This window comes from Bos indicus x Bos taurus, chromosome 4 (genome assembly GCF_003369695.1).
Source record: "Bos indicus x Bos taurus breed Angus x Brahman F1 hybrid chromosome 4, Bos_hybrid_MaternalHap_v2.0, whole genome shotgun sequence".
Lineage (NCBI taxonomy): Eukaryota > Metazoa > Chordata > Mammalia > Artiodactyla > Bovidae > Bos > Bos indicus x Bos taurus.
In genome coordinates, this window is record NC_040079.1 from 76,607,543 (window position 1) to 76,620,676 (window position 13,134).

General features: G+C 42.2%; 1 protein-coding gene across 12 annotated transcripts in view; it reads right to left on the bottom strand.

Moving 5' to 3' along the window:
• MAGI2 (membrane associated guanylate kinase, WW and PDZ domain containing 2) overlaps positions 1 to 13,134 on the bottom strand; it is a 1,464,809-nt gene that overhangs the window by 133,664 nt on the left and 1,318,011 nt on the right. For all 12 annotated transcript variants that reach the window (XM_027539773.1, XM_027539768.1, XM_027539771.1 and 9 more), the window contains 4 exons: positions 11,832 to 12,017; positions 9,793 to 9,967; positions 2,226 to 2,445; positions 1,674 to 1,817 (listed from right to left, as the gene is read on the bottom strand). In XM_027539773.1, coding sequence (XP_027395574.1) covers positions 1,674 to 1,817; positions 2,226 to 2,445; positions 9,793 to 9,967; positions 11,832 to 12,017 — 725 coding nt within the window. The remainder of the gene's footprint in view (positions 1 to 1,673; positions 1,818 to 2,225; positions 2,446 to 9,792; positions 9,968 to 11,831; positions 12,018 to 13,134) is intronic.

Below are 13,134 nucleotides of genomic sequence, written 5' to 3' on the forward strand. Positions count from 1 at the left end.
AGTGGTTCTCAAACGTAACCTTGTACCGGATTCATCGGGAGATGGATCGCACGAACACAGCCTGGTGGCCTTAATCCTAGAGCTTCTGATTCAGTGGCCCTGAGACGCGCATTCAGGACATGCGGCTCCATGTTGTGCTGTTAACTAACATGTCCCCTCGAGGGGAAGCTGATGCCAAGGGACCACACGGCAGAGAACTACTGCTCTGGTTTAAATTCTACAAGAAAGAATATTCATTTTTACGCAAGAGTGCTTCTATATTTAGGCTTCTGTGCCTTGGGAGAACTGAATATATTGAGAAGTCAACTAGACCATTTGTTATAAATTGTGGCCACCTTTTGGAGCCCCCGACTCTAAAATCCACTTGTGGGCTGGTGGTGGGGTTGTCCTCTCTCACGGAGCTCTGGTCATTTAACTCACAGTTTCTGCGCTGTGCTGTGTTCACCTGTACTACAAAGATTAATTTCATTCTATTGAACCACTTGTGAGTTGGCTTTGCAGCATGTTAAGAAAGTGCCCTTCTGTTGCCCATCCCAGGGAAGCTGCGAGCCAAGAAACCAGGTAGAGACTAATCCTAAAACCACCTGCAGAGGATGTTAAGAGGAGCTTGGGGCTAAATCAGGGCAGGGGCTGTTATTCTCTGCAGTTAGCCTTGCCTGGGTTCAAATCCCCTGGAGACTCCCCAGTTGTCAAAGGATTGTGAAGGGAGGGAGAAAAATAGACACATTTGCACTTTCTACTTTTGCACTGTGGATGATTCACTGACTCGAAAATGAGACTACAGAAACGGCAGACCTGGTGGCAGGAATAACAGGTTCATTCCATTGCCAAGAGCAATTGGGTGGTAAAACAGTAGAAGAATCTGAGGCTCTAGAACTCAAGAACCACAGCTTTTCTGTATTAACTTAAAGGGCAAGGAGGGAGGACGAGAATAATTCTAGATTTTACTTATAATAACTAACCTTTAGTGTGTGCTTCCTGGATGACATTTTATAGAGAGACTGACTAATGTTCTATATTTCTGTCAAGTGTTGCTTTGTACCCCTAGGTGAAGAGTTAGTTATGCATCAACTAGATGCCTCAAAGTAACTATTATATTAAAAATCTACCCTCAACTTACACTCTAATTGGAAAATTTTTGGCTGCTACCATTTTAAGGGCAACATTTATCCAAGAAGCTTCATCCTCTGTTCTCCTGCTTCTTTTTGCCCAATATCAAACCCAAAGTCAGTCAGCTCAAAAGAACTATTTCCAAAGAAACACAAAACCATGTGAAGAAAAAAGCATGACGCTAAAAATAAATTTCAAAAGATTCAGTCTCAGATGAAAACTCAATCCTCAAACCACACAAAAGATTATGGAGCCACATTTGCATTTCAAGGTATCTCTTGGACTTGTTTACTTTGTCCATTTTCTTTAAGTTGCTCTTTAGAGAAACATATACATAAACCATCATACTGAGAGTTGTCAACTAGAAGACATAAGAAAGAAAATGAGAGATAAGTCTTAAACATTGTTTAGCCAAACCTTTAGAATACTGGACTGTGAAATGGAAAGAAGGCAACATGTACCCCAAGTCAGTTTGCTTAATAGTGGGCTTTAGCACCGCATGAATACCACAATAGGTGTTTCTTTCAGAATTAAGCAATTCTATAAAAAGAGAACGTTCTTACCCTCATCCTTCCATTCCTTATTGCTGGCCCATCTTCTGCTAATCTCAGCACGTACAAATCCATTTTGTACTCCCTTCCTCCACGAATGCTGAATCCAAATCCTTTGGCTCCTTTCTCCATGTCCACAGTGAAATAATCAAAATCCTTTGGGGTTGGGGAGAAAATGGAATGAACAATTGTTTAATATCAGAGAAGCTTCTGCGGTCAGTCCCTCTGTTCTCCTCTCTCATAGTTACTGTGATGCAACTGACGAGATATCGTGAGGAGTAATCTGACTTCAAGACAAAATTCCAAAGGTTTGAGCAGATCAGAACAGTTTCCTTGGTCATTAAAATAACTGCTGTGTAGCTTGTGGACTTTAGTTCTTATCCATTTATGTGGAAAACATGTAACTACTGCACATAGGCCTCAGTGGTATTATCTCTCTGAATTTTCTCATTCACCGCTGCTGAGCACCATAAATAAATGTACCTGAGTTGTGTGTGTGTGTGTGAGAAGTACAGGTCTGCTGATTAGAAAAATGAAATGAACACAGTGGGGTCTTTGAGGTACCTGGGGCTGCCTGTAGTCTGACAGAGGGAACTGCCTGGTGTCTGGGGAGTGCTGCCTGTAGTCCAGTAGCGGAGGCTGCCTGTAGTCCAAGGGTGGGGGCTGCGGGTAGTCCCCTCCTGGGGGTTGCCTGTAGTCCAGTGGAGGCTGCCTGTAGTCCGTGAATGGAGGCTGTCGGATGTCTGGTTTCACATCTTGCCTCGCTTTTACTTCTGACCTGTAACTAGATGAAGGAAAATGAAACTTGCTTTGGTATCTCAGGATTCTAAAGAGATTAGAATAATCTTAGGACCTCCAAGAATGTACAAGCCACACCTATTGGTGGTTCTTTTGCATATGCAGGATTACAAGAAGATTAAATAAATGATAAGCATTATTTGAAAATCTTTGACAAATGCCCTATTATATACTTTTCACTTGGCCACTTAAGACATCAAAGTAAAAGTGATGGTCAATCAGAACTTTATGGACCACCTTCTTTGACTTGATAGTTTAAAAGCTGTGCCACTGCAGCTTAACTCACATACTTAACTATACATACCCAAACAGCAGATTGTCTTAATATCAGTAAACTCTTCGAGTTTTTCTCTTTTTCTCTCGCTCTTTCTCACACATACACAGCATTCATTACTTCATGAAAAGACAATTTAAGTGATCTATAAATACCCTGTGCTGTGTGCTTAGTCTCTTAGTCATGTCTGACTCTTTGTGACCCCATTGTAGACCACCAGGCTCCTCTGTCCACGGGGATTCTCCAGGCAAGAATACTGGAGAGGATCGCCATGCCCTCTTCCAGGGGATCTTCCCAACTTAGGGACTGAACCCAGGTCTCCTGCACTGCAGTGGATTATTTACCATTTGAGACACCAGTGAAGCCCTACAAATATCTAATTAAAGGTTAGTTTAACCTGTTAGCTTGCAGAATTTGAGTATCTTACAGAGGTTAAGGGAGTGAAAGTAAAGTATAATCACTAACTACAAATCAGGCAGAAAGTCACTGTTCAGTTCAGTTCAGTCGCTCAGTGATGTCCAACTCTTTGCAAAAGAGGCCAAAACTAGTTTTTAAGTTCTGTTTTGTAGATCCAACTTGCTCTAAAATGAGGAGTTTCCAGGTTCCAAAAGGGCTGAAGCAGTCAATGCCTACCATTCAGTCAGTCAGTTCAGTTGCTCAGTCGTGTCCGATTCTCTGCGACCCCAGGAATTGCAGCACACCAGGCCTCCCTGTGCATCACCAACTCCCAGAGTTCACTCAAACTCACGTCCATCGAGTCAGTGATGCCATCCAGCCACCTCATCCTCAGTTGTCCCCTTCTCCTCCTGCCCCCAATCCCTCCCAGCATCAGAGTCTTTTCCAATGAGTCAACTCTTCGCATGAGGTGGCCAAAGTACTGGAGTTTCAGCTTGAGCATCATTCCTTCCAAAGAAATCCCAGGGCTGATCTCCTTCAGAATGGACTGGTTGGATCTCCTTGCAGTCCAAGGGACTCTCAAGAGTCTTCTCCAACACCACAGTTCAAAAGCATCAATTCTTAGGAGCTCAGTATGGGATCATTAATAAGATAAAGCAAAAAAATTATTACCATGTGTAGAGGCTACTGAACTCTATTGTTCAATGCCAATTGCCAGAACAGTGTTCTACATAATGAGCTACTTAGAGATATAGGTCAATTAAAAAATACATTCTGTATAATAATAAATTTATCTAGAGTTAATATGGAGGATTTGAGAAAATGTTTAGCAACAAGGGAAAACTCAAATGTCTCAGGAAAAGGGGTTCAAAACCAGCAGAATTTTTACCTCTCACCATCTAAGACTAGATGAGTTCTGGTTTTGTTTGTTTTTTACTGACTTATGGTCTGATGAGTATTAAACATGTTAAAGAATGACTCACCCGAACAACTGCCATTAGTGTAATCTAAGATTTGCTGAGGACACACTGACAGTAAATGGCAATAGATGTGTTTTTATCTGGGGCTTGGACGCTAGTAAAGTAATGCTCAAAATTCTCCAAACCAGGCTTCAGCAATATGTGAACTGTGAACTTCCAGATGTTCAAGCTGGTTTTAGAAAAGGCAGAGGAACCAGAGATCAAATTGCCAACATCCGCTGGATCATCGAAAAAGCAAGAGAGTTCCAGAAAAACATCTATTTCTGCTTTATTGACTATGCCAAAGCCTTTGACTGTGTGGATCACCACAAACTGTGGAAAATTCTGAAAGAGATGGGAATACCAGAGCACCTGACCTGCCTCTTGAGAAACCTATATGCAGGTCAGGAAGCAACCGTTAGAACTGGACATGGAACAACAGACTGGTTCCAAATAGGAAAAGGAGTACATCAAGGCTGTATATTGTCACCCTGTTTATTTAACTTCTATGCAGAGTACATCATGAGAAATGCTGGGCTGGAAGAAGCACACGCTGGAATCAAGATTGCTGGGAGAAATATCAATAACCTCAGATATGCAGATGACACCACCCTTATGGCAGAAAGTGAAGAGGAACTAAAAAGCCTCTTGATGAAAGTGAAAGTGGAGAGTGAAAAAGTTGGCTTAAAGCTCAACATTCAGAAAACAAAGATCATGGCATCTGGTCCCATCACTTCATGGGAAATAGATGGGGAAACAGTGGAAACAGTGTCAGACTTTATTTTTCTGGGCTCCAAAATCACTACAGACGGTGACTGCAGCCATGAAATTAAAAGATGCTTACTCCTTGGAAGAAAAATTATGACCAACCTAGATAGCATATTGAAAAGCAGATACATTATTTTGCCAACAAAGGTCCGTCTAGTCAAGGCTATGGTTTTTCCAGTGGTCATGTATGGATGCGAGAGTTGGACTGTGAAGAAAGCTGAGCACCTAAGAATTGATGCTTTTGAACTGTGGTGTTGGAGAAGACTCTTGAGTCCCTTGGACTGCAAGGAGATCCAACCAGTCCCTCCTAAAGGAGATCAGCCCTGGGATTTCTTTGGAAGGAATGATGCTCAAGCTGAAACTCCAGTACTTTGGCCACCTCATGTGAAGAGTTGACTCATTGGAAAAGACTCTGATGCTGGGAGGGATTGGGGGCAGGAGGAAAAGGGGACAACAGAGGATGAGATGGCTGGATGGCATCACCAACTTGATGGACGTGAGTCTGAGTGAACTCCGGGAGTTGGTGATGGACAGGGAGGCCTGGTGTGCTGCGATTCCTGGGGTCGCAGAGAGTCGGACACGACTGAGCGACTGAACTGAACTGAACTGAGGGGGTTAGCGATGCAGTTATTTTAATAAAGGGTTAAGTAGTTCCCATTAGTTGCTTAACTAACAGAAGTGACACTTTCCTTTTGCAAGATGCATAATTCAGGCTCTGCTTTATACTTCAGCAAGCTGTCCACTCACCTACTGAGAGTGTGCATGCTGAGAACATAATTATTTAAAAGACGCTTTGAAAAAGACACTCAACTATGCAAATGCATGAATTAAACAAAAGGAATTAGACGGTGACATTCGTTGGCGGGTGTCGGTTCCTTTCTAGAAATCGTTTGCTTGGTGGTTTAGATGTCACATTGTTTTAAGCTATAGCACAGTCACTTTATTTTCATTATCTCTGTGGTGCTGGTATGAAATATCCATTACGAGCTTCCTTTTCAACCAGATGTGTCATGAAGTACAGCAAAAGAGGGTGAAATGTTAAGAGTCTCCCCAGAGCCTAGAAATAGGGACAGTTAGAACTTGTAACAAGCTGCCATCCAAGCCTGCCTCTCAGCATTCAAATTTCATTTGACAGTGCTATGTGTCAGGATTTTACATTGAACAACACACTGAAGAATTCTCTAATAAGAAAAATACACACATTTTTATGAGTATTGCTAACTTTTAAGTGAATGACATACTAGTTAGGGCAAAAGTTGTTACTCTGAATTTGTGAAACAGTTTATTTTAAGGAAAATTCAGGATTATTATTATTACTTTTCAAAGTCTCTTAAGAGTTCCCTTACTTCAGTTCAGTTCAGTCACTTAGTCATGTCTGAGTCTTTGCAACACCATGGACTGCAGCACGCCAGGCTTCCCTGTCCATCACCAGCTCCTGGAGCTTACTCAAACTCATGTTCATCGAGTCGGTGATGCCATTCAACCATCTTATCCTCTGTCATCACCTTCTCCTCCTGCCTTCAATCTTTCCCAGCATCAGGGTCTTTTCCAATGAGTCAGTTCTTCACATCAGGTGGCTGAAGTATTGGAGTTTCAGCTTTAGCAGCATTCCTTCCAATGAATATTCAGGACTGATTTCCTTTTAGGATTGACTGGTTGGATCTCCTTGCAGTCCAAGGGACTCTCAAGAGTCTTCTCCAACACCATAGTTCAAAAGCATCAGTTCTTCAGAGCTCAGCTTTCTTTATAGTCCAACTCTCACATCCATACATGACCACTGGAAAAACCATAGCTTTGACCAGATGGACCTTCATTGGTAAGTAATGTCTCTGCTTTTTAATTTGCTGTCTAGGCTGGTCATAGCTTTTCTTCCAAGGAGCAAGTGTCTTTTAATTTCATGGCTGCAGTCACCATCTGCAGTGATTTTGGAGCACACACACAAAAAAGTCTGTCACTGTTTCCATTGTTTCCCCATCTATTTGCCATGAAGTGGTGGGACCAGATGCCATGATCTCAGCTTTCTGAATGTTGTGTTTAAGTCAACTTTTTCACTCTCCTCTTTCACTTTCATCAAGAGGTTCTTTAGTTCTTCTTCACTTTCTGCCATAAGGGTGGTGTCATCTGTATATCTGAGGTTATTGATATTTCTCTTACTGATGATAGTTCCCTTACTTGTGAAAGGATAACCTTTGTAGGTTGTATACTAGTATAACTCTTTGTAGCTAGTAATTACATTATTAAAGAGACTTTAGGGTTGATAAAACCAGACTGCTAATGGTAAATTCTAGGAGAAGTTTATGGTATAAGTTCCAGAATCAAAAAATGCTGCTCTGGAAGCAGGGGATATTATGGTGGGATTTTGCCTCATGTGGGCCTTTCAAGAATTGCTTCCAGCCTTCAGCATCGAGTTTACAAAGTCTCTGAAAGAAGTCAATTTCTAATGCTTTCCACTGACCTTGATATTTAAGACATGTAAATAATGGTTGCTTTTGCTGGGAAGGTGAACTCTGCTATTTATACTTAGTTTTTGAATATATTACACAAGGGCTCTTTGTTGTTTGCAAAAAATGCTTCTCCTTGAACAATGTTTTGCTTATGTTCATATCAAAATTATTTTGTTTCCTGAGCACACACCAAAAGATGTTAAGAGAGAAGTGAATAGAGGTGTGCAGCATGTCAGGAGAAAGCCAATTCAAGAGTAAATAAGATAGGGTAAAATATTCACTTCTTCTAACTCATATAAGAAAATTTGCAAGCAGATTGTCCTTTTATTTTATCTCACTTTAACATGGAAACTGGCTCAATTTGACATGTAGGTGGGCACTTGTACAAACGAACTAATAGGAAATTCATACTGTGCTTGGCATACAAGTTGCCTTGCAGACATCTGTAGCCTGATCTAGAAAAAGGCAGAGTTTCTCTCTGACACCATGAACATCTTGAAATGAAGCTAGAAAAATGGTTCTAGAAAAACGGTTCTGTAAGATTTTAGAATTATTTCATTCATTTGGAAAAAGATCTGCCTACTAGCAATCAAAAAATTAAGCCAGGAAACGTGAGTCTCAGGAAAAGGGCCCTAGAATTGGAATGGGCACATTCGAGACATTTACTATTACTGAAGCAAAAACAGCTAAGAGTCCTGGGTATATCTGTTAGTAATCTATAAAACAAATTGGATCAATCTGTTAATTCCAGAGTTAGGAAATATTTTATCCTGAAGTCAGGCAAAAAACAAACAGACAAAACATCCAAAGGCTGCTGTTTCTGTCACAGGGGCTGAGTCCCTGTTGAAACTAGTAGCTGATGGGAACAGGGTAGCGGCCTCTCCCCAGTGCCATTCTCCCCGCTGAACTATTACACTCCAGCGATGAGATTACCCACCCCCAGGCCAGAAGCAAGAGCCTGATTCCAGCAAGTCTAATCCACAAAGGGAAGATGGAATTGTGTCTGGGAAGCTAATTGACAGAGGCAGAGCCAAGAAACAGCGGCGTCTGAAGCTGGCTCAGAAACTGCAGGAGCACTTGGATCCCTCCTCCCAAGTCTAAAATGAATCCTGGGGAAAGTCAGTGTGATCTGTCCAAAGCATGCACGGTGAAACCAAGCACATCGGGGACTTATTACCAAGGCACCCAGGACACAATCCTCTTATGGACTCTCGGATTCTTGCCTCTGTATTATTTACTTTTTGGGGCTTAGTCTTTGTTCTTCTCTGGACTATATTAAAACCATAAACAGCAGAGGACAACAGACATTTACTTCTCTAAGAAAGGAAATGGGAGAAATCAGAATAGGACTGGGCTTCATGGAAAGAACACTTGTGGCACAAGGAAAATATTTGCTTTGCAACATTCTGAGTGATAAACCTAGAGAGTTCTGGGACTCAAAAACTGGGTCTCACTTCATCTTCACTAACAGGGGAGGCAGGAGATGGGTAGCAGATGTTCAGAAAACATTAGAATCATGGAAAGGACCAGTGAGGGTTTTGTTTTCAGAGATATTCCTATGGGTTGTTCTATTTTTCTCCTTTGAAAGGGTGAAAACAACATGGGAGCATGTCCTCATCTCTGTCTTTAATGGCTCCACCTAATTCAGGCTCCCTGTTACACACAAGTCTCAATAGGAAGACGGCATTGATTTTCTATGGCATCCTTTTATTCTGGAAGTTCACAGCATCTGATCACATTTGTTCATGATGTGAGACGGAAGGATCTCATCAGACTGTGGGTAGGTGGACATAAGGTAAAATGCAGTGAAAAGACTAACTTATATTCGTGCTCACAAATTCTTCAGCATTTCCTCCTCCATGCCACCGTTATTCTCTGGGCCATCAGTAACTTGGTGGACTTGGTAGCCACATCTAACCATGTTCATCTTGATCAGCCTCCAGTCTGCTCTCTAAGGGGCCAACTGAGAGATAGTCTTGCAAAGCTAATCCAAGGATGTCAGTCCTAAGCTTAAAACCCTGCAAAAACTTCTTCGCTACACTTAAGATAAAGATCAGAATCTATAACATGTCTACAGGACCCTTTAGGGTGGGTCCCCCCAACCTATGTTCCCGCTTCCTCACCCCCTACACTGGCCTTATTTCCTCTCTCATGCTTGCATGCTCCCTCTTGCCAAAGGGCCTTACTGTATGCTACTGAATACTGTCTATCTTACTCTCTTTAATGTGTTCTTCAGCTAGTTAACCCCTTACTTATCTGCAACCATGCACTGTTTACTCAGGAAAGCTTCTCTTATTGTGAAGGACAAACATCTACATTTGCTAACGAAACTATGTTTATAACATATACACAATCTTTAAATCACACAAAGGTGCACGTGGTAATTTTTACTTTTTGAAAATCTTTCTCCTGCCTGCGTTCTGTCCTGTCCCAAACTCTCTCCTTATACTTCCCTCACTATTCAGAATTAGAAAAAACAGAGGAAACTTTACCTATTTTCATGTCCTTGAGGCTGAAGAGGCTGAGGCGGAGCTGGCTGGGCGATGGGACTGTTGGGCGTGGCCGGGCTGGGCTGGGCCAGAGGACTCTGTTGGGCCAGGGGGCTGTGCTGCTGGGCCAGGGGGCTCTGCTTCTCTGAGCTGGGTGCTGAAGCGGGGCTGTTGAGTTCTGCAGTGGGAAACCAAAGAGGCAAATGAAGTCAGGTTGGCATGTGATAAAGGGCAAGAGGTGGCCAGAGATGGTTCCTCTGCCTGCTCACATGACTCAAGGCTATGGTTCTTCTAGTTTCTGTTAGGCTTTAAGATAACAGCTTAAACTTAGCAAGTTCTAATACCCTCCTATAATTAGTATTCTTTCATAAATGATAAGGCTGCTGAACAAGGTTATGAACAAGAATCTCTCATCTTTTGTCAGAAGAAAAGATTACAATAAAAAGTATTAAAACTACGAAAAATAATTCAAAGGACTCTAAAACATATTCTACTTGTTCTATAATTACTTGCTGAAGCAAAGCGTTTTAGCCATTACATTTTGGTTGTAATGAGAAGTCCTACCAGTATCCTAATCCCTAAGGAATTAACCACAAGAAAACAAAACGCTTTTCACAATCCGTTTTTCAGTTCCTTGTTAGTCTTATTTCCTAATAACCCTCTCTGTACTCCATGGTTCTCCAGAAACAGCATTTGACACAGGAAAGTTAATAAGTTGTTCTTTGTTAAAACTGCTTCTTGGTCTTTCTTGTTATAGCACCAAATTTTTATCTGAAAGTATCTCTCTATGTTGGACTAAGAGCAGGAGAGACATATTTCATACAGGAAAAGGGAAAACCAAATCAGGTTTTTGCAACCAATTTTGCTTGAAGTTAACTTCTACTGAATATTTTATACATAATGTTGTCTGCATATAACAGGTTAAAATGGTTATTTTTTTCCCTGGGTGATAAAAAAGTGATATATTAGTGTTCCTTTATAAACCACTTTCCTTTTTCTTTGCTCCCACCCTACATTTAAAAATTTGTTTTCCACCTGTATCAGCCTTGGCACCGTGGATACTTGGAGCCAGATGATTCCAGGCTGTGGTGGGCTGTCGTGTGCTCTGTAGGATGAGTACGGAGAAGCATTCTTGTCCTTTCCCCACTGGAGAGCAGTAGCATCCCCACCCCAGACATGACAACCAATAAGGTCTCCAGGCATCTCCAAATGCCCCCTGCTGGGACGAGATCATCTCTGCTGAGGACAGCTGTTTCATTATTTAAAGTCAGGTGGCTACTTGATGCCTGCTTGTTAGATAGTCCCAGATGAAATCAGGAGACGGAGGAAACCAGAGGGGTCCAAGGCGACTGAGCGCATCCCTCTCCATGTGGGACACTGTGGTCCAATCACCAGTGAGCTCCGAAGACTGAATCCTCAAGTATCAGTACTGAGTCAGCAGCCTCAAACTAGTCATGAACCCACTGTGTCTGGAAATAGTGAACTGATGGTGAATTGATGCTCAGAATTTCGTTGCTCTTTACGGCATGGCTGTAGGTGGTGATGCTTATGACTCCTCAAGCCTCAGGGGGGAGTCCTTGTACAGAGAAATTTAAAAGGCTAGGTGGGAATTTAAAATTCTTATCAGATGCAACATTTTCTAAATGAGCTCTCTTTATACCACAAAACTTCCTCAAGCTTTTCAAAATCAATCTGACTTTGAAGAATCCTCCAGAGCTTAAGTGTTAACATGGATATATATATATATATATATTTCCTGCAGATTTGTAACTCTATCATCTCTGTTGAATGGGTTCTGGCTTAATATAACCATAAAAACAGTACTCCAGGGACCAAAGGGAATTGAGTGAATAACCCGGTGTCATGGGATTCACACTAGTTATCTGTAACACCATATAGCTTATCTTGGAATCAAGTAATGAGTAAATAGGATATGGGTTGCCTCAGAGTGTTACTTTTTCAATATTGGATAGCAACTTTGGACATTCTGATATCCCTGACTGCAGCCAGGTGAGCTCCGGGACCCCGGCTCAGGCACTCACCCTCCTGAGGGATGATGCGAAGGGTGACGCTAAGACCCGCATCCTTGATGAGCTTCACGATGTCTGCATGAGGCATGTTGATGATAGACTGGCCGTTCACCGCTAAGATCCGGTCTCCCACTTTTAGCTTTGCACAGCGATCTGCGGGGCTCCCATCAATGATGCGTCCAATTTTATGTGGCACAGCTACAAAAACATCCCAAACAGAAACAGGTATCAGGGCCATTACCAGTACAAGTTCTACCTTTGAGTGCCTGCAGCATAGGAAACAACGGGACATCAGAATTCTGCCTTTTGTCAGTCTCTCGAGACTACAGTCTTTTCTATCAAATGCAGCCCTGTGCATATAGCTGAGACCATGAGGTAGCTAAGAGTCGGAAACGACTGAGCAACTTCCCTTTCACTTTTCACTTTCAAGCATTGGAGAAGGAAATGGCAACCCACTCCAGTGTTCTTGCCTGGAGAGTCCCAGGGACAGGGGAGCCTGGTGGGCTTCCGTCTATGGGGTCGCACAGAGTCAGACACGACTCAAGTGACTTAGCACTTAGCAGAGTTTCTACAGTCAAGGCTAAATTCAGTGATGGGCCAATTCCAAACACATGCACCAGAGGTTCTCAAACTTTGAGGCAAATTATAATCACCCTAGGATTAAAAATAAAGCTCTTTGAGTCTCATCCTAGACCTTGTGAATCAGAATGTTTAGGAAGAAGGGGAGGATAATGGATTTTTAAGAAGCTCCTCAAGAAATTCCAATACGTACAAAAAATTTAGAACCAAGGATGTAGAATACAGTACCCAAAGAGCTCATACTCTAGACACAAAAATACAGTTTAGAAAAACATAATAAACCTGGGAACATATATCTCAGTTCAGTTCAGTTGCTCAGTCATGTCTGACTCCTTGTGACCCCATGAATCACAGCATGCCAGGCCTCCTTGTCCATCACCAACTCCCGGAGTTCACTCAAACTCATGTCCATTGAGTCGGTGATGCCATCCAGCCATCTTATCTTCTGTTGTCCCCTTCTCCTCCTGCCCCCAATCCCTCCCAGCATCAGAGTCTTTTCCAATGAGTCAACTCTTCACATCAGGTGGCCAAAGTATTGGAGTTTCAGCTTCAGCATCAGTCCTTCCAATGAACACCCAGGACTGATCTTTAGGATGGACTGGTTGGATCTCCTTGAATTTGGAAAACTCAGCAGTGGCCATAGGACTGGAAAAGGTCAGTTTTCATTCCAATCCCAAAGAAAGGCAATGCCAAAGAATGCTCAAACTACCGCACAATTGCACTCATCTCATATGCT